This window comes from Scyliorhinus canicula, chromosome 23, assembly GCF_902713615.1.
Source record: "Scyliorhinus canicula chromosome 23, sScyCan1.1, whole genome shotgun sequence".
Classification (NCBI taxonomy): Eukaryota; Metazoa; Chordata; class Chondrichthyes; order Carcharhiniformes; family Scyliorhinidae; genus Scyliorhinus; species Scyliorhinus canicula.
The window spans coordinates 5,950,110-5,975,043 of NC_052168.1; the positions used below are offsets into that span (position 1 = coordinate 5,950,110).

The following is a 24,934-nucleotide window of genomic DNA, read 5'->3' on the forward strand; positions in this document are numbered from 1 at the left end:
AGGGATCGAATTTGGGTCCCTGGCGCTTTGAAGGAACAGGGCTAACCACTGTGCTACCGTGCCGCCAATTGAATGGCAGAACAGGCTTGATGGGCTGAATGGCCTCCTCCTCCTGTTCCTGTTCCTACATTGCAATCATCCAAATCCGCCTGCTTTCCAAAGCTCTGATTGGCTCCGGATATTGCACTCCACCCCCTCCCCTTTATTAATTGGTGGCCGGATTCATGGCCGATTCCTGATTGGCTATCTGGGATTGGCAATCATCATTGGTGATGTCATTCCCTATTTGCATGCAGGATGTCCCAGTTGTATAAATACAAGAACTCATGGTAGGAAGGGTCAGTTTGAGAACTTTTTAAGTAACATTGAGCAGTAATAGTGAAGATGGCTTCCCAAGTGCGTCAGAACTACCACAAGGACTGTGAGGATGCTGTTAACAAGCAGATCAACCTGGAGCTCTATTCCTCCTATGTTTACCTCTCCATGGTGAGATTTGTTTGTCATCCTCCTTTGAATTTGAGCTTGTGATATTATATTCTGAGCAAATTTCTTTTCTTGGGTAATGAATTGGTTTTAGTATCTCAAATTCTCTCTCTGGACTTCATCCAGTGAATGTTAATTTACAGTAGAACTCATTACACTGACTGTTCCCTCTAATGGAGTTACTCTAGGTATTTGTATCTAAAATTAGGGTTTGTAAGCTGGTAACTAAAGATTTTAGAAACCTAATCAATATTTCTAAATTGGAAATAAAAACAATTAAGTAACCAATTAGTTAGACATTGGTTCTGATAGTTTTATCTAATTGAATGAAGGACTTAAATCCTGACTAAATTGTCCTCCAATTGAGGCTGGAGAACAGGTATGTGTCAAATGGCTGAAGTCAACTATTTTGTTGTTAGCTTAAATGCAGTTTGATAGCTGTAATTGTTTCTTTGAAGAAATATTATTGAAGATTTGTCTTCTAATATAGCTAAGTACCCTTGCTAACTCTTTCACAGGGTTTCAATATAATTAAATCATTAGGACACAATGGTATGGTAGAAAAACTTGCCCCCATAAAGGAGGATGTGGAGAGAGTGCAGATAAGATTTACAAGAAAGGTTCCAGGGATGAGCAATTGGGGACTGCTTTCCTTGGGAGAGATGAAGAAATTGTGCAGCTGGTCAGGAATAAATGGGGAGGAACTGTTCCCATTTCTAAAGGATCAAGAACGAGGGTGCAAGTGAACTGAAAAACTATCCCTAAAGAGTGGTTTGAGTCCAAGTGGGCAGTGAGAAGTGAGGTGTTTGAAAGGGCATCAGATGAATATATGTGCAGGGAGGGTGGAATTGCATCATTTAATGTTTGTTTTGATAGAACCAGTGTGACATGATGGGCTGAATGGTCTTTTTAAACAAGGTATTGAGAGAATGGGATATCCCATAATTCTGGATTTTCTAGCATAGGTAAGATCTGCCTGAACTGACTCTTATCCTTTTTTCATCTCCCTGCAGTCCTCTTACTTTGACCGGGATGATGTTGCCCTGCGTCACTTTGCTGAGTTCTTCAAGGAGCAGTCGCATGAGGAACGGGAACACGCTGAGAAACTGATGGAATTCCAGAATAAACGTGGAGGCCGCATCATCCTGGAGGATGTCAAGGTTGGATTGGTCTTTTTACAAACCGACTAGCTTGACCTGACCTAATAAGGTTTCCCTGCTGTCTAGAGAATAGGGGATTAATGGATGTTGGAGGTGGGGGAAGTTAGTGCTTGGAAGTAGAAGCATCTTGTGAAATCAACATAACTGGCAAACTCAATATTCTAAGAATGTGGATGCTTGCAATGCTAAACTGGGCTCTGTAAATGTGCTCTGAAGAGATACAAGGTGAAATGGAAATGGACTCGTACAAAAATTGGACGAACTGCCATTAGAAACTATCTTGTAAATTGTGGGGAGGGAGAGCTTTTTGATGACATTAGCAAGATTTTTATTTGGAACATTCCACAAGCTTGAACTGGGGGAAATTAATTACCACTTTAATCCAACTGTTTGCTGGTGGGATTTCCTTCCTCATCTCCAGAAACCAGAGCAGGATGAGTGGAGCAATGGTCTGGAGGCAATGCAGAGAGCTCTGCAGATGGAGAAGAATGTGAACCAGAGTCTGCTGGATCTGCACAAACTCTCCTCTGGAAACACCGACCCTCATGTGAGTGAATTGTTTTCATTTACTCTTTTTTGGCGAACTTGAATGGTGAATGTTCCTGTCTCTCAATCTCTAGACATCTAATTTACACTTATTGGGATGGATCATGGGCTTTTTCAGGGGACTGCTAAAGAGAAAGGACATGTGTTTCTGTTGCCCCAGTAATTCTGGAATAGAAGCACTTCAATCACTGACCCCTTCATCTGAGGAAATCTAGTTCATAATTGATACATCCTACTGGATGCTAATTACTTCTCCTCTTTCTTTCAGCTTTGTGACTTCCTGGAGACTCACTTCTTGGATGAACAAGTGAAGATGATCAAGAAGCTCGGAGATCACATCACCAACCTGAAGAGACTGGGAGCCCCTGAGAATGGCACGGGAGAGTACCTGTTTGACAAGCTCACCCTGGACTGACTGGGATTTGGGAAGCCCTGTGGCTAATTTGGTTTTTTCTCTTGCTAAATATGGAAATAAAAATATTTATCAATTTAGCTGTTGTTCTTCATTGGTCAGATACGATTGGGCAGTAATGACTTTTCCACTTCTATATTTCTTGGCTTGTTTACTTCAATTTGCAAGCTTTGTGGGGCTGATTTACTCCATGGCAAGATTTCTCAAAAGGAGTCAGTTAGTGTACTCTGTGCAGAGGGAGTAAAAGTGGTTTGTTGTGTCCAACCACAAGCTTCTACATCTGTAGTAAGACACTTTATTCAATAATTTTAAATGTCTACCTGGGCTCTGGTTGCTATAAGCCAACAATTGTTGCCCTTCCTGTAACCTGGTGAAACACGAAAAACCTGTCTCAGGCCAGTTGCTTTGTGTCATCTCAATCAATTATCAACATCAGGCCCATAAATTTGTCACAATTGATTTGCACAAACAATCACGCAGGCTTAAGCTGAACCTTACTCTTCAATGCTATCATTGTAAAACTACTTTCACACTTCACGAGTAAGAGTTGAATTGGCATTCCCATGCCTACTGCCACTTGCCATGCTGCAGATGAGCCAATTCCCTGAGGTTGGTCTGCAGGTCAGTCTTGTGCTAGTCTAGCCAACACCGTTCAGTTTGGAACACCAACCCCAGCCTCATCTTCCACACCTGCCAAATTGTCTGAGTTCCCCTCAAGATTGGCTGTCAAACTGCTTTATATTTGATGCCAACTTGAATTGATCTTCTCAAAAGCCCTTTCACTTTCATCTGCCAGAGTTTGACCCAGTCACCACATATCCCAATGTGAGGCAGTGAGATCATCCACTCTGGAATGGCAAGATGAATCCGTGTTCTTTTTTAAATAGTGAGGAGCTCTGGGCTGAGGCAGAAGAGAGATTAATGGGCCCATGCACAGGAAACCAAAAGCTCCTGCGCAGGTACAACAAATAGTTGAAAAAGCAATGGTCTATGGGCAGATGCCCTAAGCAGGGTTAATACCTCCTCATCGTGTGCCAGGCTCAGCCTGATACAGTTTAAGGCAGTCCACCGGGTGTACATGACAGTGACTAGGATGAGCAGGTTTTTCGGGGTAGAGGACAGGTGCGCGGGAAGCCCAGCAAATCATGTCCATGTGTTTTGGCCATACCTGAAGCTTAGTGGGTTTTGGCAGGGTTTTGCTAAGACAATGTCCACGGTGCTAAAAACACGGGTGGTGCCGAGTCCGGGGGTAGCGATCTTTGGAGTATCAGAAGAGCCGGGAGTTCAGAGGTCAAAAGAGGCTGACGTCTCGGCCTTTGCCTGCCTGGTAGCCCGGAGACGGGTCTTGTTAATGTGGAGGGGCTCGAAGCCCCCGAGTGGAGAGACCTGGGTTCGTGACATGGCTGGGTTTCTCAGTCTCGAGAAAATAAAGTTCACCTTAAGAGGGTCAATGGTCGGGTTCACCCGGAGGTGGCAGCCGTTTGTCGACTTTCCCGGAGAAAATTAAAATGTCAGTAGATGCAGAATTCCAGGGGGGTGAGGAGGGGGGGATGAGGGGGGTGGGATGAGGGGGGGAATAGGGGGGAGTGGGGGATGAGGGGGGAATTGGGGGATGGGGGGGATAGGTGGGGAATTGGGGGGGTGGGGGATGAGGGAGGGTTGAGGAGGGAATTGGGGGTTGGGGAATGGGGTGGTGGGGACATGGGGGAATGAGGGGGGGTGGGGTGAGGAGGGATGAGGGGGAATGAGGGGGGTGGGGTGAGGAGGGATGAGGGGGGATGGGGGGGATGAGGAGGGATGGGGGGATGAGGAGGGATGGGGGGAGATGAGGGCCCGCTTGTTTTTTGGGGTGGGTGAAGATTGAGATGGGGGGGGGGGAGAAATGTTTATTATACCATTTTGATGTCATTGTCTATGTTATTTTTCTAAAAAATTTCAAATACCTTAATAAAGTTATTTTAAAAAAAAAGAAAAAGCAATAGAATGATGGCACCTTGGGGGGAGGGGGGGTGGGAGTCTCCCAGCCAATTGGCGGCCCCCAGATGGTCGGCCTCTCGGTACCTTGACGCTGCTGCTGGAACTTGGGCACACTTGGCACCGTCACCTGGGCACCCTGGCACTGCCAGGAGGCCAGTGGCATGGCCAGGATGGCAGGGGCACTGCCAGGAGGCCAGTGGCACAGCTAGGATGGCAGGGGCATTGCCAGGGTGGCACTGCCTATGTGTCCGGGTGCCAGGTTGCCCATGCCTGGGATCGGGCCCAGGAGAGCCCTCCCCTGAAGAGGTGGGGTGAGGGGGGGGGGGGGGGGGGGGGGGTGGGGGTGGGGGGGGGGGGGGTGCTTGGGGAGCCCCTAAGAGGTAGGTTGGGGCAATGTGGATCTGAAGGCCATGGTGGGCGAGCTGAGCTAGTCAGTGCAGGAAATTAAGGTAAGTGCGGCCTCGGCTGGACGTCCCTCACCGAGGCCAGAAAAGCAGCAGAGTCCCGTTAGATAGCGGGGTCGTGCTCGGTGCTGCAGATGCCAAGAAACACCCCACCGTACGTGCCCAAAACGGGACTCTGTTTTTTTTGTGTTAAATCGCGCCCTATAGATTATTGTTAGGTTAGGGGATGAAGGCGTATGGAACCCAAGTCGACACGCGGCACTAAAAATCGGAACAACCATGATAATAATAATAATAATACACTTTATTGTCACAAGTAGGCTTACATTAACACTACAATGAAGTTACTGTGAAAAGCTCCTAGTCGCCACACTCCTGCACCTGTTCGGGTACACAGAGGGAAAACTCAGGATGTCCAATTCACCTCACAAGCACGTCTTTCGGGACTTGTGAGAGGAAACCGGAGCACCCGAAGGAAACCCACGCAGACACGGAGAGAACGTGCACGCACACGTGCACACTCCGCACAGACAGTGACCCAACCCAGGAATCGAATTTGGGTCCCTGCCGCTTTGAAGGAACAGGGCTAACCACTGCGCTACTGTGCCGCCAATTGAATGGCAGAACAGGCTTGATGGGCTGAATGGCCTCCTGTTCCTGTTCCTACATTGCAATCATCCAAATCTGCCTGCTTTCCAAAGCTCTGATTGGCTCCGGATATTGCACTCCACCCCCTCCCCTTTATTAATTGGTGGCCGGATTCATGGACGATTCCTGATTGGCTATCGGGGATTGGCAATCATCATTGGTGATGTCATTCCCTATTTGCATGCAGGATGTCCCAGTTGTATAAATACAAGAACTCATGGTAGGAAGGCTCAGTTTGAGAACTTTCTAAATAACATTGAGCAGTAATAGCGAGGATGGCTTCCCAAGTGCGTCAGAACTACCACAAGGACTGTGAGGATGCTGTTAACAAGCAGATCAACCTGGAGCTCTATTCCTCCTATGTTTACTTTTCCATGGTGAGATTTGTTTGTGATCCTCCTTTGACTTTGAGCTTGTGATATTGTTATATTCTGAGTAAATTTATTTTCTTGGGTAATGAATTGGTTTTAGTATCTCAAATTCTCTCTGGACTTCATCCAGTGAATGTTAACTTACAGTAGAACTCATTACACTGACTGTTCCCTCTAACTGAGTTACTCTAGGTATTCATATCTGAAATTAGGGTTTTGTAAGCTTGTAACTAAAGATTTTAGAAACTTAATCAATATTTCTAAATTTAAAGTAAAAACAATTAAGTAACCAATTAGTTAGACATTGGTTCTGATAGTTTTATCTAATTGAATGAAGGACTTAAATCCTGACTAAATTGTCCTCCAATTAAAGCTGGAGAACAGGTATGTGTCAAATGGCTGAAGTCAACTATTTTGTTGTTGGCTTAAATGCAGTTTGATAGCTGTAATTGTTTCTTTGAAGAGATATTACTGAACATTTGTGTCTTCTAATACAGCCAAGTACCCTTGCTAACTCTTCCACAGGGTTTCAATATAACTAAATAACCATTAGGACAAAATGGTATGCTAGAAAACCTTGCCCCCCCCATAAAGGAGGATGTGGAGAGAGTGCAGATAAGATTTACAAGAAAGGTTCCAGGGATGAGCAATTGGGGACTGCTTGCCTTGGGAGTGATGAAGAAATTGTGCGGCTGGTCAGGAATAAATGGGGAGGAACTGTTCCCATTCCTAAAGGATCAAGAATGAGGGCACAAGGGAACTGAAAAACTATCCCTAAAGAGTGGTTTGAGTCCAAGTGTGCTGTGTGAAGTGAGGTGTTTGAAAGGGGATCAGATGAATATATGTGCAGGGAGGGTGGAATCGAATCATTTAATGTTTGTTTTGATAGAACCAGTGTGACATGATGGGCTGAATGGTCTTTTTAAACAAGGTATTCAGAGAATGGGATATCCCATCATTCTGGATTTTCTAGCATGGGTAAGATCTGCCTGAACTGACTCTTATCCTTTTTTTCATCTCCCTGCAGTCCTCTTACTTTGACCGGGACGATGTTGCCCTGCGTCACTTTGCTGAGTTCTTCAAGGAGCAGTCACATGAGGAACGGGAACATGCTGAGAAACTGATGGAATTCCAGAATAAACGTGGAGGCCGCATCATCCTGGAGGATGTCAAGGTTGGATTGGTCTTTTTACAAACCGACTTGCTTGACCTGACCTAATAAGGTTTCCCTGCTGTCTAGAGAATAGGGGAATAGGGGCTGATTTTGCTCACCAGGCTAAATCGCTGGCTTTTAAAGCAGGCCAGCAGCACGGTTCGATTCCCGTATCAGCCTCCCCGGACAGGCGCCGGAATGTGGCGACTAGGGGCGTTTCACAGTAACTTCATTTGAAGCCTACTCGTGACAATAAGCGATTTTCATTTCATAATGGATGCTATAGAGGTGGGGGAAGTTAGTGCTTGGAAGTAGAAGCATTTTGTGAAATCAACATAACTGGCAAACTAAATATTCTAAGAATGTGGATGCTTGCAATGCTAAACTGGGCTCTGTAAATGTGCTCTGAAGAGATACAGGGTGAAATGGAAAATGATGGACTCGTACAAAAATTGGAGGGATTGTCACTAGAAACCATCTTGTAAATTGTGGGGAGGGAGAGCTTTTTGATGACGTTAGCAAGATTTTTATTTGGAACATTCCACAAGCAGTGTGAACGGGGGGGAACTAATTACCAATTTAATACCAACTGTTTGCTGGTGGGATTTCCTTCCTTTCCTCATCTCCAGAAACCAGAGCAGGATGAGTGGAGCAATGGTCTGGAGGCAATGCAGAGGGCTCTGCAGCTGGAGAAGAATGTGAACCAGAGTCTGCTGGATCTGCACAAACTCTCCTCTGGGAACACTGACCCTCATGTGAGTGAATTGTTTTCATTTACACTTTTGGGTAACTTGAATGGTGAATATTCCTGTCCCACAATCTCTAGACATCTAATTTGCACTTATTGGGATGGATCATGGGCTTTTTCAGGGGTCTGCTAATGGAGAAAGGACATGTGTTGCTTTTGTCCCAGTAATTCTGGAATAGAAGCACTTCAATCACTGACCCCTTCATCTGAGGAAATCTAGTTCATAATTGAAAAATCCTGCTGGATGCTGATGACATCTCTTCTTTCTTTCAGCTTTGTGACTTCCTGGAGACTCACTACTTGGATGAACAAGTGAAGATGATCAAGAAGCTCGGAGATCACATCACCAACCTGAAGAGACTGGGAGCCCCTGAGAATGGCACGGGAGAGTACCTGTTTGACAAGCTCACCCTGGACTGACTGGGATTTGGGAAACCCTGTGGCTAATTTAGTTTTTCTCTTGCTAAATATGGAAATAAAAATATTTATCAATTTAGCTGTTCTTCATTGGTCAGATAACGAGCAGTAATGACTTTTCCCCTTCTATTTCTTGGCTTGTGTTTACTTCAATTTGCAAGCTTTGTGGGGCTGTTTTACTCCATGGCAACATTTCTCAGAAGGAGTCAGTTAGTGTATTCAGTGCAGAGGGAGTAAAAGTGGTTTGTTGTGTCCAACCACAAGCTTCTACATCTGTAATAAGACACTTTATTCAATAATTTTAAATGTCTACCTGGGCTCTGGCTGCTATAACCCAACAATTGTTGCCCTTCCTGTAACATGAAAAACCTGTCTCATGCCAGTTGCTTTGAGTCATCTCAATCAATTATCAACATCAGGCCTATAAATTTGTCACAATTGATTTGCACCAACAATCACGCAGGCTTAAGCTGAACCTTGCTCTTCAATGCCATCATTGTAAAACTCCTTTTGCTACCGATGAGCCAATTCCCTGAGGTTGGTCTGCAGGTCAGTCTTGTGCTATCCTAGCCAACACCGTTCAGTTTGGAACACCAACCCCTGCCTGATCTTCCACACCCTGCCAAATTGTCTATGAATTCCCCTCAAGATTAACTGTCAACCTGCTTTATGTTTGCTGCCATCTTGAATTGATCTTCTCAAAAGCCCTTTGACCTCCATCTGCCCGGGTTTGACCCAGTCACCACATATCCCGAAGTGAGATCATCCACTCCGGAATGGCAAGATGAATCCGTGTTCTTTTTTAAGTAGTGAGGAGCTCTGGGCTGAGGCAGTAGAGAGATTAATGGGCCCATGCACAGGAAACCAAAAGCTCCTGCGCAGGTACAACAAATAGTTGAAAAAGCAATGGTCTAGGGGTGGATGCCCTAAGCAGGGTTAATACCTCCTCATCGTGTGCCAGGCTCAGCCTGATACAGTTTAAGGTAGTCCACCGGGCGTACATGACTAGGATGAGCAGGTTTTTCGGGATAGAGGACAGGTGCGCGGGAAGCCCAGCAAATAATGTCCACGGGTTTTGCTAAGGCAATGTCCACGGTGCTAAAAACACGGGTGGTAGCGACCTTTGGAGTGTCAGAAGAGCCGGGAGTTCAGAGGTCAAAAGAGGCTGACGTCTCGGCCTTTGCCTGCCTGGTAGCCCGGAGACGGGTCTTATTAATGTGGAGGGACTCAAAGCCCCCGAGTGTAGAGACCTGGGTTAGTGACATGGCTGGGTTTCTCAGTCTCGAGAAGATGAAGTTCGCCTTAAGAGGGTCAATGGTCGGGTTCACCCGGAGGTGGCAGCCGTTCGTCAACTTTCTCGGAGAAAATTAAAATGTCAGCAGATGCAGAATTCCAGGGGGGGTGAGGGGGTAATTGGGGGAGGGAGGGATGAGGGGGGGGAATTGGGGGGAGTGGGGGATGAGGAGGGGGAGATGAGGGGGTGGGATGAGGGGGGAAATTGGGGGATGGGGGATAGGTGGGAAATTAGGGGAGGGAGGGTTGAGGGGGGAATTGGGGGGGTGGGGAATGGGGTGTTGGGGACATGGGGGAATGAGGCGGGTGGGGTGAGGGGGGATGAGGGAGGGATGAGGGGGGATGAGGGGGGATGGGGAGATGAGGGGGAGGGATGAGGGGGGGTGGGCAGAGATGAGGGCCCGCTTGTTGTTGGGGTGGGTGAAGATTGAGATGGGGGGGGAGAATTGATTATTATACCATTTTGATGTCATTGTCTATATTATTTTTCAAAAAATTTTCAAATACCTTAATAAAGTTATTTGTTTTAAAAAGAAAAAGCAAATGGAATGATGGATCATATAATTTACAGTGCATAAAGAGGCCATTCAGCCCATTGAGTCTGCATCAGCCCTTGGAAAGAGCACCCTACGTAGGTCCACACCTCCACCCTATCCCTGTAACCTAGTAACGCCACCCAACGTTTTCTTTGGACACTAAGGGGCAATTTAGCATGGCCAATCCACCGAACCCGCACATCTTTGGAATGTGGGAGGAAACCGGAGCACCCGGAGGAAACCCACGCAGACACGGGGAGAACGAGCAGACTCCGCACAGACAGTGACCCAAGCCGGGAATCGAACCTGGCGCCCTGGTGCTGTGAAGCAACTGTGACGCAACTGTGCTAACCACTGTGCAACCGTGCAGCCCTTGTTTGGGATGTAAAGTGATGGAGATTTTTGCTACAGTTGTGTAAATCTCTGCCTGACATCTGAAGAGCTGCATTCAGTTCTGATCATTTAACTTTGGAGGAGATGTAGCAGATTCTCCGGAACGACACCAGAGCTAAACAGGTTTAATGATGAGGACAATTTGCATAGTTGCAATCCTTTGTGTATTAAAGATAAAGGGATGATTAATGTATATAGTTAGGTAGATAGCCAGAGGCTATTTCCTCTTGGACATTGTCTATTCTCTGAAGGTTGCATATTGACCATTTCTTCACAAAGGAACAGACCACTTTATGGGGCCACCGCTGCAAAATGCTGATATCAAACAAATATTTCAGAATGGAGACTGTGGACACGATACAATGACCTCGTCGTGCCTGACTTGGTGATGTAATGGGGCCATTTAATCTTGCTCCGGAACGCCTCGTGAGATTTAACAAAATCTTTCGAGGCGTTGCAATCTGGGTTTGGTCCAGATTAACACACTTAATGAGCAATTGGGCTTATTTGAATCTGTCGATGCTGCATTCTCCCATGGCCCGGGACCTAACGGCCATGCCTGGGACACCTCGTCATGGCCCTGTTTAGTATTGGTCCATACAAACATGGCACCTGGGGGGGGAGGCTCCCAGCCCATTGGAGGCCCCCAGATGGTCGGCCTCTCGGTACCTTGACGCTCCTGCTGGCACTTGGCACTGCCACCTGGGCACCCTGGCACTGCCAGGAGGCCAGTGGCACAGCCAGGATGGCAGGGGCATTGCCAGGGTGGCACTGCCTATGTGTCCAGGTGCCAGGTTGCCCATGCCTGGGATCGGGCCCAGGAGAGCCCTCCCCTGAAGAGGTGGGGTGAGGGTGGAGGGGGGGGGGGGGGGGTAAAGGGGTGCTTGGGGAGCCCCTAAGAGGTAGGTTGGGGCAATGGGGGTCTGAAGGCCACGGTGGGCGAGCTGAGCTAGTCAGTGCAGGAAATTAAGGTAAGTGCGGCCTCGGCTGGACGTCCCTCACCGAGGCCAGAAAAGCAGCAGAGTCCCGTTAGATAGCGGGGTCGTGCTCGGTGCTGCAGATGCCAAGAAGCACCCCACCGTACGTGCCCAAAACGGGACTTTGTTTTTTTCATGTTAAATCGCGCCCTATAGATTATTGTTAGGTAAGGGGATGAAGGCGTATGGAACCCAAGTGGACACGCGGCACTAAAAATCGGAACAACCATGATAATAATAATAATACACTTTATTGTCACAAGTAGGCTTACATTAACACTACAATGAAGTTACTGTGAAAAGCCCCTAGTCGCCACACTCCGGCGCCTGTTCGGGTACACAGAGGGAGAATTCAGAATGTCCAATTCACCTAACAAGCAGGTCTTTCGGGACTTGTGAGAGGAAACCGGAGCACCCGAAGGAAACCCACGCAGACACGGAGAGAACGTGCACACTCCGCACAGACAGTGACCCCAAGCCAGGGATCGAATTTGGGTCCCTGGCGCTTTGAAGGAACAGGGCTAACCACTGTGCTACCGTGCCGCCAATTGAATGGCAGAACAGGCTTGATGGGCTGAATGGCCTCCTCCTCCTGTTCCAACATTGCAATCATCCAAATCCGCCTGCTTTTCAAAGCTCTGATTAGCTCCGGATATTGCACCCCCTCCCCTTTATTAATTGGTGGCCGGATTGATGGCTGATTCCTGATTGGCTATCGGGGATTGGCAATCATCATTGGTGATGTCATTCCCTATTTGCATGCAGGATGTCCCAGTTGTATAAATACAAGAGCTCATGGTAGGAAGGCTCAGTTTGAGAACCTTCTAAGTAACATTGAGCAGTAATAGTGAGGATGGCTTCCCAAGTGCGGCAGAACTACCACAAGGACTGTGAGGATGCTGTTAACAAGCAGATCAACCTGGAGCTCTATTCCTCCTATGTTTACCTTTCCATGGTGAGCTTTGTTTGTGATCCTCCTTTGAATTTGAGCTTGTGATATCATATTCTGAGCAAATTTCTTTTCTTGGGTAATGAATTGGTTTTAGTATCTCAAATTCCATCTGGGCTTCATCCAGTGAATGTTAACTTACAGTAGAACGCATTACACTGACTGTTCCCTCTAACTGAGTTACTCTAGGTATTTGTATCTAAAATTAGGGTTTGTAAGCTGGTAACTAAAGATTTTAGAAACCTAATCAATATTTCTAAATTGGAAATAAAAACAATTAAGTAACTAATTAGTTAGACAGTGGTTCTGATAGTTTTATCTAATTGAATGAAGGACTTAAATCCTGACTACTTAAATTGTCCTCCAATTGAGGCTGGAGAACAGGTATGTCAAATGGCTGAAGTCAACTATTTTGTTGTTAGCTTAAATACAGTTTGATAGCTGTAATTGTTTCTTTGAAGAAATTTTATTGAAGATTTGTGTCTTCTAATATAGCTAAGTACCCTTGCTAACTCTTCCACAGGGTTTCAATATAATTAAATCATTAGGACAAAATGGTATGGTAGAAAAACTTGCCCCCATAATGGAGGATGTGGAGAGAGTGCAGATAAGATTTACAAGAAAGGTTCCAGGGATGAGCAATTGGGGACTGCTTGCCTTGGGAGAGATGAAGAAATTGTGCGGCTGGTCAGGAATAAATGGGGAGGAACTGTTCCCATTCCTAAAGGATCAAGAACGAGGCCACAAGTGAACTGAAAAACTATCCCTAAAGAGTGGTTTGAGTCCAAGTGTGCAGTGAGAAGTGAGGTGTTTGAAAGGGCATCAGATGAATATATGTGCAGGGAGGGTGGAATTGTATCATTTAATGTTTGTTTTGATAGAACCAGTGTGACATGATGGGCTGAATGGTCTTTTTAAACAAGGTATTGAGAGAATGGGATATCCCATAATTCTGGATTTTCTAGCGTAGGTAAGATCTGCTTGAACTGACTCTTATCCTTTTTTCATCTCTCTGCAGTCCTCTTACTTTGACCGAGATGATGTTGCCCTGCGTCACTTTGCTGAGTTCTTCAAGGAGCAGTCACATGAGGAACGGAAACACGCTGAGAAACTGATGGAATTCCAGAATAAACGTGGAGGCCGCATCATCCTGGAGGATGTCAAGGTTGGATTGGTCTTTTTACAAACTGACTTGCTTGACCTGACCTAATAAGGTTTCCCTGCTGTCTAGAGAATAGGGGATTATTGGATGCTACAGAGGTGGGGGAAGTTAGTGCTTGGAAGTAGAAGCATCTTGTGAAATCAACATAACTGGCAAACTAAATATTCTAAGAATGTGGATGCTTGCAATGCTAAACTGGGCTCTGTAAATGTGCTCTGAAGAGATACAGGGTGAAATGGAAAATGATGGACTCGTACAAAAATTGGACGAATTGCCACTAGAAGCCATCTTGTAAATTGTGGGGAGGGAGAGCTTTTTGATGACGTTTGCAAGATTTTTATTTGGAACATTCCACAAGCAGTGTGAACTGGGGGAAAACTAATTACCAATTTAATCCAACTGTTTGCTGGTGGGATTTCCTTCCTTTCCTCATCTCCAGAAACCAGAGCAGGATGAGTGGAGCAATAGTCTGGAGGCAATGCAGAGAGCTCTGCAGATGGAGAAGAATGTGAACCAGAGTCTGCTGGATCTGCACAAACTCTCCTCTGGGAACACCGACCCTCATGTGAGTGAATTGTTTACATTTACACTTTTGGGTAACTTGAATGGTGAATGTTCCTGTCCCACACTCTAGACATCTAATTTACACTTATTGGGGTGGATCTTGGGCTTTTTCAGGGGTCTGCTAATGGAGAAAGGACATGTGTTTCTGTTGCCCCAGTAATTCTGGAATAGAAGCACTTCAATCACTGACCCCTTCATCGTAGGAAATCTAGTTCATAATTGATACATCCTGCTGGATGCTAATTACTTCACTTCTTTCTTTCAGCTTTGTGACTTCCTGGAGACTCACTACTTGGATGAACAAGTGAAGATGATCAAGAAGCTCGGAGATCACATCACCAACCTGAAGAGACTGGGAGCCCCTGAGAATGGCACGGGAGAGTACCTGTTTGACAAGCTCACCTTGGGGGAGAGTGACTGAACTGAGTGGTGGGGGGGAGAAGCTTATAGTATCATATTTATCACTTGAGACCTTCGGACCTGCCAGTTTGTAATGTTGCTGAACCAGGGCTCCATGGAAATGTAGAAACTCTAAATAAATACTTCATTCGGTGATTTTTGGCTCAAGTGTATAGCTGCTTGTTTGGGGGGGGGGGGGGGGGCTGTTGGTGATGCTTATTCTTTTGCACCAGTGGCAACTCTTTTCTAACCATTAGCTGTTGTGAATATTTTTCAGTGGTGGTATAAAATTATCAGCTCAAAATCAAACCTATTTTTGCTGTGGATAGATTTGTATCCATGTTCACTGAATTGTTGGCAAGGTTCCCTGGCTAGGAGGAATGAGTCTCAGAAAATAGGAGGCCCTTCAAGCCTGCTCGACCATTAATTTATGATTAATGCTGATCATGCAACTCAGTAGCCTAATTGTGCTCCACATACAATGTTTTGGCCTCCAGTACTGCAGTAACAAATTCCACAGGCCGATCACTTTGTTTTTGACCTCAAAGGGCAGCACAGTAGCATAGTGGTTAGCACAATCGCTTCACAGCTCCAGGGTCCCAGGTTCGATTCCGGCTTGGGTCACTGTCTGTGCGGAGTCTGCAAATCCTCACCGTGTGTGTGGGTTTCCTCCGGGTGCTCCGGTTTCCTTCCACAGTCCAAAGATGTGCGGGTTAGGTGGATTGGCCATGATAAATTGCCCTTTGTGTCCAACTTTAGGTGGGGTTTCTGGGTTGTGGGTGTAGGGGTGCTCTTTCCAAGGGCCAGTGCAGACTTGATGGGCCAAATGGCCTCTTTCTGCACTGTAAATTCTATGATCCAGAAAGGGTACAATTATCCTGAGAAAGCCAGAGACTTGTGTCACTGACAGGGTAGAAGAACACTAAGACAATAACTAACACTGCATTAATTCCAAACAATCAACTCAATGTTCCTCAACACCTTGGATAAGATTTGTAAATATCTATTTTAACTGTTACTGCCAGTGATCTTTTTAAAACTCCTGGTTCCTTCTCAAATGGAAGTTCCTTCACTCTGCTTACTGCGGCCAATATGCCATTCAGTAGTCCATTAAACACATCTGGGGCAGCATGGTAGCATTGTGGATAGCACAATCGCTTCACAGCTCCAGTTTCAATTCCGGCTTGGGTCCTGTCTGTGCGGAGTCTGCACGTTCTCCCGGTGTGTGGGTTTGCTCCGGTTTTCTCCCACAGTCCAAAGATGTGCAGGTTAGATGGATTGGCCATGATAAATTGCCCTTAGTGTCCAAAATTGCCCTTAGTGTTGGGTTGGGTTATGGGGATAGGGTGAAGGTGTTGACCTTGGGTGGGGTGCTCTTTCCAAGAGCCGGGGCAGACTCGATGGGCCGAATGGCCTCCTTCTGCACTGTAAATTCTATAAAATGGTCTGCCTCAGACATTTCCCCTGCCCTCATTCTCCTGAACTAACTGATTCAATCTCTCCTCGTATGTCTGTCCCACCTATCAGGAATCAGTCTGGTAAATCTTCATTGCACTCCCTCTCGAGCAAGAACATCCTTCCTTCGATAAGGAAACCAAAACTGTGCACAATATTCCAGGTGTGACCTCATGAAGGCACTGTGTATTTGTAGTACGACATCCCTTCTCCTGTACTCCATGTCATAATATACACCAATATATCATGGTGTGGACACACACAGGGACCAATCAACATGTACAAACACTGCAGCCAATCACCAGTTAGAATACACACACTATAAAGGCAGTGGGCACCACGGTTCAGCTTTTTCTGGGTGCTGCCTCTCAGTGTAACAAGAACTCATCCAGCCCAGCACGGAGTCACACCACGTGCTGAGAGAATCTACTGGTTCGGACAAGGCTTAAGTCTCTAGTTTAAGTTAGCATCACTTAGACCCACAGTCATCGTTAGTTAGTAGTAGTTAATAAAATTGAGTTGAACCTTCAGTGTTGGAAGTGTCTGTTCATCTCTCAAGTCTACACTAGCCAACACTTCATTCAAATCCTCTCACTATGAAGGCCAATACACCATTCTCCCTTTCTGCCTGGGCTATATTCAGTATGCAAAGGATGTCAATGTGGTGATTATCGCATTAATGGTAACATAGAGTAGGGGTCACCTGGTCTGAATGGCCAATTAGGACTCCAGTGGGGAGTTACACAAGGGTGAGGATTCTCAGATATTTTATTAAAAGCTGTAAACATGTTGTTGCTTTTGTGGATCCTTGTAGGCAATTTAGCCTCCCAAGCATAAACCCTTTCAAAGTCTGAGGGAAAAAGTGGGAAAAATATACTCCTCAAAATGCCTTTCCTTACGCAATTAGACCATTTTGATTCCTTCATGGAGGACTGGATATAATAGATCGAGTGCCTCGGATATTGTTTCCAAGCAAGCAAAATAGGGAAGTAGGCGAAACACAAATCAATTCCCCTTAGTGCTTTGTGGAAGTCAGATCTATAATCCTTATTCGCAGTCTTACAGCCCCAAGCAGCTCAATTCAATCATTTAGTGATGGCTCAATTGCAGCCTCAAGAAATTCAAATTTAATTCCAAGGTGAGTAGGTGCATCAATCACAGCTTGCATTGCTAAACTGAAGCAATTATCTGCGTGTTGTGGTTTTTGAGCGACTCTAAATGACATGTTATGGGATAGGTTAGTCTGTGGTATGAACAACGGTGCTGTTCAGAGCATATTGGTTACAGAGGTCAATAGAGATAGTGCTGGCCATGGAAAGCACTGGCAAAGGTGCACATGATCTGCAAGGGCGCACAAAATGGCTCAGTTTACCACTTGTGCATTTTACAACATTGATGATACAACTCCCGTAGTATCGGCTATCCTTTCCTTTTCCCAATCTCTCTCTTCCAAGGGCAATGCTTGATGTCTGACATCTAGTTAAACCACCATCAGTCTGTATACAACAAGACACCAAAACTGCAGTATAGATTCATAGAATCTACAGTGCAGAAGGAGGCCATTCGGCCCATTGAGTCTGCACTGGCTCTTGAAAAGAGCACCCTACTCACCTCCACCCTATCCCCATAGCCCAGCAACCTCACCCAACACTAAGCGCAATTTAGCATGGCCAATCCACCTAACCTGCACATCTTTGGACTGTGGGAGGAAACCGGAGCACCCGGAGGAAACCCATGCACACACGGGAAGAATGTGCAGACTCCGCACAGACAGTGACCCAAGCCGGGAATTGAACCTGAGACCCTGGAACTGTGAAGCAATTGTGCTAACCACAATGCTACCGTGCTGCCCTTAAACTATGTCCCCTTGTGACAGCCATTTCCGCCCTGGGGAAAAGTCTCTGGCTATCCACGCCTCTCCATGCCATTAGTGAACCAGATGGGTTTTTCCGACTATCACCAATGGTTTCATGGTCATCATTTGACTTTTAATTCCAAATATTTTATTGAGTTTTAGTTCCATCAGCTGCCGTGGAAGGATTCGAACCCAGGTCCCCAGATTATTATCTCGGGTATCTGGATTACTAGTCCAGTGACAATACCACTACACCACCGCCTCCCCATCTTAAACATATTAACGATGTTCCCCTTCAGAGTTTGGTATATTCCAGATAGATCAATAGTGCTTATAATTAACTTCCCTGTGTTCCAGTATCACTGTTACAGACATCCTCTAGCTCATAATCTAATACTAACTACATTATTTTATATAATCCACTGGGGTCGACACGGTAGCACAGTGGTTATCACTGTTGCTTCACAGCGTCAGGGTCCCAGGTTCAATTACCGCTTGGGTCACTGTTTGTGCAGAGTCTCCACGTTCTCCCCGTGTCTGCATGGGTTTCCTCCGGGTGCTCCGGTTTCCTCCCACAAGCCCCGAAAGACATGTTTGTTCGGTGAATTGGACATTCTGAATTCTCCCTCGGTGTACCCGAACAGGCGCCAGAGTGTGGGGACTAGGGAATTTTCACAGTAACTTCATTGCAGTGTTAATGTAAGCCTACTTGTGACTCTAATAAAGTTACTGTGCTCCACGCCATTGAGAGAGTGGAAATTCATTTGCAAATGCATCGACCTCTGAAATATCTTTTGAAAAGGGGCTGCATAGTCCAAAGATGTGCAGGTTAGGTGGATTGGCCATGCTAAGTTGCCCTCAGGGTCCAAATTGCCCTTTAGTGTTAGGTGGGGTTACTGGGTTATGGGGATAGGGTGGAGGTGTGAGCTTGGTTAGGGTGTTCTTTCCAAGAGCCGGTGCAGACTCGATGGGCTGAATGGCCTCCTTCTGCACTGTAAAATTCTATGAATCGGTGATTTGGAGATGTGTAGCTCTGTTAGCTGTCTCACCCAAATCCCACCGCGTCATTCCACTCCGAGCGGAGGACTGCTCCTGCATATTCTCCACCCCAGCACCCTCATCTTTCATCTGGTCCTCTGGTGGAGATGAAGGTCCCTGGGGCAGAGCTCTTTCTGTCGGAGCACTCCCCTTGTTCCAAATCGCAGGGCGAGGGCCCGTGTTTCACGTGCATGCGCGGTCCCACAGGCCGCAGCCTGTCTTCAGAAGTTTGGCTGGTTTCTTCTCTCATTCTGGCTGCACTTTCAGACCCACCCACCTTATCTTTGGCTCCCCTGATATGGAGGGAAGTGGGCCGGTCAGAGAACCTCCTCACAGGTCTCCCCCTGGACTTGCACGACCAACTCAAGGACTGAGAGAGCATGGCTCATGGCGGAGCTGACTCAGGCCTACCTCTCCCACAGGCATACTCAAACCCGCATGCCCCCAGAGAGGCAGTGCAGTGTTCATCAACCCCCAGAGGGACAGGGAAGAAAATTATAAAATTATAATTAAAATTATAATTTGAAACACCGTTATTTAAATTTTTAGCATCATTAAGAACTCATTGCTGGTACTTTTTGAAAACCGGGGCTTCAGGACTTAAGTGTCTCCGATTGAGGATTTAATGATTCTAATTGATTAATTAGCAGTGTTGAGATGTGTTATCAGATTCAATTTGTGGTCATTCATTCAAAGAATCGAACAGCAATTACATCAGACCCCCTCCCCCTCACATTGATTAATTGGTGCCTGGCTTTCATGACCAATTACTGATTAGCTATAATTGGTGACCGATTACTGATTGGCTATCAGGGATTGTCAATCATCATTGGTGTAGTCATTCCCTGTTTAAATGTCCCAGTTGTATAAATACAAGAGCTTGTGTTGGGAAGAGTCAGTTCTAGAACTTTCTAGGTGACAGTAGCAGCAGCAAAGATGGCCTCCCAAGTGCGTCAGAACTACCACAAGGACTGTGAGGATGCTGTTAACAAGCAGATCAACCTGGAGCTCTATTCCTCCTATGTTTACCTCTCCATGGTGAGTTTTCTTTATTTTTGGGGGTCTTGGTTCAAAGTTTGGCCTGTGGCATCCATTGTATGCAAGTGGTTGGCATTCCCTTTGGGTGTCATTTGGGTCCTAAAGTATCTCTGTAGCCCAGTTTTAACATATATGTTTAAGAACACTTAACTTCATTCACCTCTGTTTGTTACCCATTCTGATCATAGATCATGCCCTTTGGCCCTTGATGTCTGAAACCAAGGTCAAGCTCTCCCACTCCCTGTCATTCTGGTGTGCTCCATGTGCCTATCCAATAACTGCTTGAAAGTCCCTAAAGTGTCTGACTCCACTATCACAGCAGGCAGTCCATTCCACACCCTAACCATTGAGTAAAGAACCTACCTTGGATATCCCTCCTATATCTCCCACCCTGAATCTTATAGTTATGCCCCCTTGTAACAGCTTCATCCACCTGGGGAAATAGTCTCTGAACACCCACTTAATCTATCCCCCTCATCATCTTTTAAACCTCTAAGTTGCCTCATCCTCCTCCGCTCCAAAGAGAAAAGCCCTAGCTCCCTCAACCTTTCCTCATCAGACCTATCCTGCAAACCAGGCAGCATCCTGGTAAATCTCCTTTTCCCCCTTTCCGATTCTTCCACATCCTCCTTTTATAGTGGTCAGAAGACTGCTTAAAAATTGAAATTTGATTGAAACAATTCTTAATTGGGTATCTAATGAGTGAATTGGCTCTGGTGCTAAATTTGTTCTCCAGGGCCTGAAGTGACCATATTAAACTGAAAAGGTTTTGCTTTTATCCCACTTCTGATTCTAGACATCACAAAGGGAAGTTGAGTTGCCAATTTCCTTTCTATTTTCTACTGATAAAACCTCCTCCCTTGGGACTTCTAATCAGAAAAGATAAGGAAGCAGGTGGAATTGCAGCAAAGACGCCTTGTAATCTTTCAATGATGGGGTCATTAGCGAATCCAAACATTTTGGTCATAATGAGACGTGGGTCTATTCTGACTCCTTTTCCATTCAGTCCTCCTACTTTGACCGGGATGATGTTGCCCTGCGTCACTTTGCTGAGTTCTTCAAGGAGCAGTCACATGAGGAACGGGAACATGCTGAGAAACTGATGGAATTCCAGAATAAACGTGGAGGCCGCATCATCCTGGAGGATGTCAAGGTTAGATTTTAATGGACAAATTGGTGACTTTTGTTTTTTGGTGTCATGGAAGCTAGGAGGATTAATATTTTGTGTACGTGGTTTTAATTGCCACTGGTTAGGTGAGCATTTATATTGCCCTTTAAAGGTGGTGGATGAGTTGCTACTTTAAACCCATGCCTATGTGGTGAATCCACAGTGCTGTTTACATAGAACTTGCAGTGCAGAAGGAGGCCATTCAGCCCATCGAGTCTACACCGCCCCTTGGAAAGAGCACCCCATTTAAGCCCCCACCCAACCTTTTTGACACTAGGGCAATTTATCATAACCAATCCACCTAACCTGCACATCTTTGGACTGTGGGAGGAAACCCATGCACGCACACACGGAGAATGTGCAGACAGTGACCCAAGCCGGGAATCGAACCTGGGACCCTGGAGCTCTTGGAGGGATTTCCAGAATTTTGACCCAGTTATCTGTACTTTGGGAAGCGTGCCTCTTTGCAACCCTCATCCTGACGGGTGAATGTGATACCACCCGGGCTGGATCTCAAACCGAGTTCAGAACATGGGTAATGTGACTTGGATGGCTACAGTCTCAAATCACGTCAGGCCCATGTGGGTTTTTCCATGGGTGGCACTGTTGCTTCACAGCACCAGGGTCCCAGGTTGGGTCACTGTCTGTGCAGAGTTGGCACATTCTCCCCGTGTCTGTGTAGGTTTCCTCCGGGTGCTCCGGTTTCCTCCCACAAGTGCTGTTGGGTAATTTGGACATTCTGAATTCTCCCTCTTGTGTATCCGAACAGGTGCCGGAGTGTGGGGACTAGGGGATTTTCACAGTAACTTCATTCATTGCAGTGTAAATGTAAGCCTACTTGTGACAATAAATATTATTATTAAATTTGAGCTTCCTGCTCCTGGAGCAAATGGCCACATCCTCCGTGGCTCATGGGGATTGTTCAGACTTTCCTCTTAAGATTGAAACTGGAATCTCACCAGAAGTTGGTTAAACCTCCTGCAGGAAATGTGCATCAGGTGAGGCTGTTCCACATATGGCAGAGTGCTTCAGTTATTGGCTAATGATGCACTTGAGGAGTGGGTTCTCCCTCTGGACATTGTGCTAGCTCAGGAAGTAAGTCTGTTCTCCAGTCCCAGATATCTCTTGCCCTGGAGGTGGAAGTAGATATCTAACGGGGTTGTTGTGGTGGTTTCTGAACCAGATGGAGTAGTGGTGGTGTGAATTGTTGGCTGTGCTGTTCCAAGTGGTACCTACCAGTCTGAAATTCACTACTTTGTGACCTTGACTCCGCAGGTTTGCCAATAGGCCTGTCATCGTAGGGGCAGACATGTTTAACTTTAAATTGCCAGAACTCAGAATATTGAAAAACCTGAAGAAACTATGTAATTTTAATGAAAATAACTGCCCTGAGTGAGAACCATTTCCTCATCTGGTGGATGATCTGTATCCTCTGCAGTTGTAATGGACCATTTTTAATTTTAAAATCCATCCACTTTTTAGATTTATTGTTTTCCTCCCTCCCTTTCCAGAAACCAGAGCAGGTCTGGAGGCAATGCAGAGAGCTCTGCAGATGGAGAAGAATGTGAACCAGAGTCTGCTGGATCTGCACAAACTCTCCTCTGGGAACACTGACCCTCATGTAAGTTCTTTATTTCTGGGGGTATATTGGAGGTTCTCCAATTCTAATGTGTGGTGGTATGAATGGGAGCACTGACATTGGTGCAGAGCATTGGTTTCCCATTTTGCTCTGGCTGGTCATGTGCCTCATCTGATTGGCTGGGACTAGTCATGTGACTGCTCACCAATTGGTTTAGAGGCAAGTAGACCCCGCCTCTGAGGCGGGGTAAGTACAGAGTTCCTGGCGGTCGGCCTTTCTCTGTAGTCGACCACCTGGCTCAAAACTAGCTGATTAAAGCCTTTGGACCTTCATCGTGCCTCGCATCCAATTGATGGTACATCATAATGGCTTTGCTTTTGCTGGTGGGAGGAGTTGGGTGAAATGGGTCTTGCCCCAATTTTCTGGGATGTAATAACATTAATGTCTAACCATCAAACCATCTGGAGGGAAGTTCCCACGTTCCTTTATCTACTCCTGGACATAAAATGCTTTCTGTCTCTTTTCAGCTTTGTGACTTCCTGGAGACTCACTACTTGGATGAACAAGTGAAGATGATCAAGAAGCTCGGAGATCACATCACCAACCTGAAGAGACTAGGAGCCCCTGAGAATGGCACGGGAGAGTACCTGTTTGACAAGTTCACCCTGGGAGAGTGACTGAAGTTAATCCAGGACAATTCTGTAATCTTGGTGATCTGTACCTTGGCTTTATGTCCTAATCTGAACTGTACAAAATAAAGTCTGTTCATTACAGCTCTCGTGTCAAACATTCCTAACTACACACTTAACCAGCAAAGCTGAGTTTTCCGGAATGAAAAAGGCTGCTTTATACATCGGGGCTTAACAGGATGGCTTGAAGCCCAGAACTTCTGGTAGCATTGTGGATAGCACAATTGCTTCACAGCTCCAGGGTCCCAGGTTCGATTCCGGCTTGGGTCACTGTCTGTGCGGAGTCTGCACGTTCTCCCTGTGTCTGCGTGGGTTTCCTCCGGGTGCTCCAGTTTCCTCCCACAGCCCAAAGATGTGCAGGTTAGGTGGATTGGCCATGATAAATTGTCCTTAGTGTTGGGTGGGGTTATGGGGATAGGGTGGAGGTGTTGACCTTGGGTAGGGTGCTCTTTCCAGGAGCTGGTGCAGACTCAATGGGCCGAATGGCCTCCTTCTGCACTGTAAATGCTATGAAACTAGGGAACATGGTTCAAACAATGAAGTCTTCTGTAGGATACTCGAGTCTACTGCCATTCAACTAGGTACTACCTTTCCCAAGCTATACTGAGCCATTAGTACCTGGAACATGTATGTGGGAAGTAAACAGGTTTATGATTTAGTGAGGATTATGGGAGCTGAGTTAGGTGAGGTGATGGCAGAGCAAGAATTTGGTTATTCTGACCCCAATTCTCTGGTGTCTGTGATTTAGATGATGAAACTTGCAGATCGTAGCACCAACCAGCAGAAACTTGAGTGTTTCTGAGAATGGTTTAGGTACCATTGTTTAAGGCGCAGACTAAGTGGCTATCATGCCGCTAGACTTTAATTATATTGTTAGGATTCACCGGTGAAGATGATTTGTGTCACAATGGGAAATTGTGATTCAGTGCGATCTACCCATAACTTCAACAAACCTATTGAACTAAGAGAACCTGGTTTATTTATTCCTTTTAAAAAGCAGCAGTGGCCAAAGATGGCTGCCACTAGTCACCTGCTGTCTGATTATTTTTTTAAGTTGATTACTTTCTGGGACGTTTCTATAGGGGTTGCACTGCAGACCTGCCTTGACATGTTGCGTGGAGTTTCACATCTTCGGGGGTATCAAGGTCCACTTCAATAAAGGGGTTCTTGAAATGTAAGACGTTAAAAATGCAAAAGTGCTGAATTTTAATAAATAGTGGAGGCAATGGGAGCTGCTAAGCAGACAGGGTCCACGCAAAGTACAAAGTGTGGCAGGGGGGAAGTGGGTGCCAGCAGACTAGGCTAGTGGTTGTGAAAATAATGGAAGGGCAGAATTTAAGGCAATCTAGCTGAATGCACACTTTGGGTAGCTGAATAGGAAGGGAGGTGGGGTAGCACTGTTTAAAGTGAGATTTATACATTCGTGAGAAAGGACTGCCGATAACGATGTAGAAATAGTTTGGGTGGGGCTAAGAAACAGAAAGCATTGGTTGGAGTTTATAGGTCACCAAGCAGTAATG

The 24,934-nt window shown here is 46.0% G+C and overlaps 4 protein-coding genes across 4 annotated transcripts; all 4 read left to right on the plus strand.

The window, feature by feature from the left end:
- Positions 1–316: 316 nt before the first annotated feature.
- LOC119956485 (ferritin heavy chain, oocyte isoform-like) lies at positions 317–2,681 on the plus strand. The gene is made up of 4 exons (XM_038783757.1): positions 317–486; positions 1,497–1,643; positions 2,065–2,190; positions 2,458–2,681. Exons 1-4 carry the CDS (start codon positions 385–387, stop codon positions 2,602–2,604), a joined length of 522 nt encoding a protein of 173 aa, XP_038639685.1. The 5' UTR covers positions 317–384; the 3' UTR covers positions 2,605–2,681.
- LOC119956501 (ferritin heavy chain-like) lies at positions 357–23,498 on the plus strand. The gene is made up of 6 exons (XM_038783778.1): positions 357–384; positions 19,877–19,978; positions 20,985–21,131; positions 21,916–21,935; positions 22,662–22,767; positions 23,253–23,498. The coding sequence occupies exons 2-6, from the start codon at positions 19,877–19,879 to the stop codon at positions 23,400–23,402; spliced, it is 525 nt and encodes a 174-aa protein (XP_038639706.1). The 5' UTR covers positions 357–384; the 3' UTR covers positions 23,403–23,498.
- On the plus strand, positions 5,851–8,398 carry LOC119956493 (ferritin heavy chain, oocyte isoform-like). The gene is made up of 4 exons (XM_038783767.1): positions 5,851–6,007; positions 7,029–7,175; positions 7,784–7,909; positions 8,176–8,398. Exons 1-4 carry the CDS (start codon positions 5,906–5,908, stop codon positions 8,320–8,322), a joined length of 522 nt encoding a protein of 173 aa, XP_038639695.1. The 5' UTR covers positions 5,851–5,905; the 3' UTR covers positions 8,323–8,398.
- On the plus strand, positions 12,312–14,748 carry LOC119956480 (ferritin heavy chain B-like). The gene is made up of 4 exons (XM_038783753.1): positions 12,312–12,473; positions 13,486–13,632; positions 14,069–14,194; positions 14,459–14,748. The coding sequence occupies exons 1-4, from the start codon at positions 12,372–12,374 to the stop codon at positions 14,612–14,614; spliced, it is 531 nt and encodes a 176-aa protein (XP_038639681.1). The 5' UTR covers positions 12,312–12,371; the 3' UTR covers positions 14,615–14,748.
- Positions 23,499–24,934: the final 1,436 nt, after the last annotated feature.

Bases quoted from the DNA above. Each gene is read 5' to 3' on its own strand.
- LOC119956485 (XM_038783757.1), top strand. From the start codon at position 385: ATGGCTTCCCAAGTGCGTCAGAACTACCACAAGGACTGTGAGGATGCT. The intron at 1,644-2,064 runs GTTGGATTGGTC...CCTCATCTCCAG, and splicing joins TCATCCTGGAGGATGTCAAG to AAACCAGAGCAGGATGAGTG. The intron at 2,191-2,457 runs GTGAGTGAATTG...TCTTTCTTTCAG, and splicing joins CTGGAAACACCGACCCTCAT to CTTTGTGACTTCCTGGAGAC.
- LOC119956493 (XM_038783767.1), top strand. From the start codon at position 5,906: ATGGCTTCCCAAGTGCGTCAGAACTACCACAAGGACTGTGAGGATGCT. The intron at 6,008-7,028 runs GTGAGATTTGTT...ATCTCCCTGCAG, and splicing joins CCTATGTTTACTTTTCCATG to TCCTCTTACTTTGACCGGGA. The intron at 7,910-8,175 runs GTGAGTGAATTG...TCTTTCTTTCAG, and splicing joins CTGGGAACACTGACCCTCAT to CTTTGTGACTTCCTGGAGAC.
- LOC119956480 (XM_038783753.1), top strand. From the start codon at position 12,372: ATGGCTTCCCAAGTGCGGCAGAACTACCACAAGGACTGTGAGGATGCT. The intron at 12,474-13,485 runs GTGAGCTTTGTT...ATCTCTCTGCAG, and splicing joins CCTATGTTTACCTTTCCATG to TCCTCTTACTTTGACCGAGA. The intron at 13,633-14,068 runs GTTGGATTGGTC...CCTCATCTCCAG, and splicing joins TCATCCTGGAGGATGTCAAG to AAACCAGAGCAGGATGAGTG.
- LOC119956501 (XM_038783778.1), top strand. From the start codon at position 19,877: ATGGCCTCCCAAGTGCGTCAGAACTACCACAAGGACTGTGAGGATGCT. The intron at 21,132-21,915 runs GTTAGATTTTAA...GTATCCGAACAG, and splicing joins TCATCCTGGAGGATGTCAAG to GTGCCGGAGTGTGGGGACTA. The intron at 21,936-22,661 runs GGGGATTTTCAC...CTTTCCAGAAAC, and splicing joins GTGCCGGAGTGTGGGGACTA to CAGAGCAGGTCTGGAGGCAA.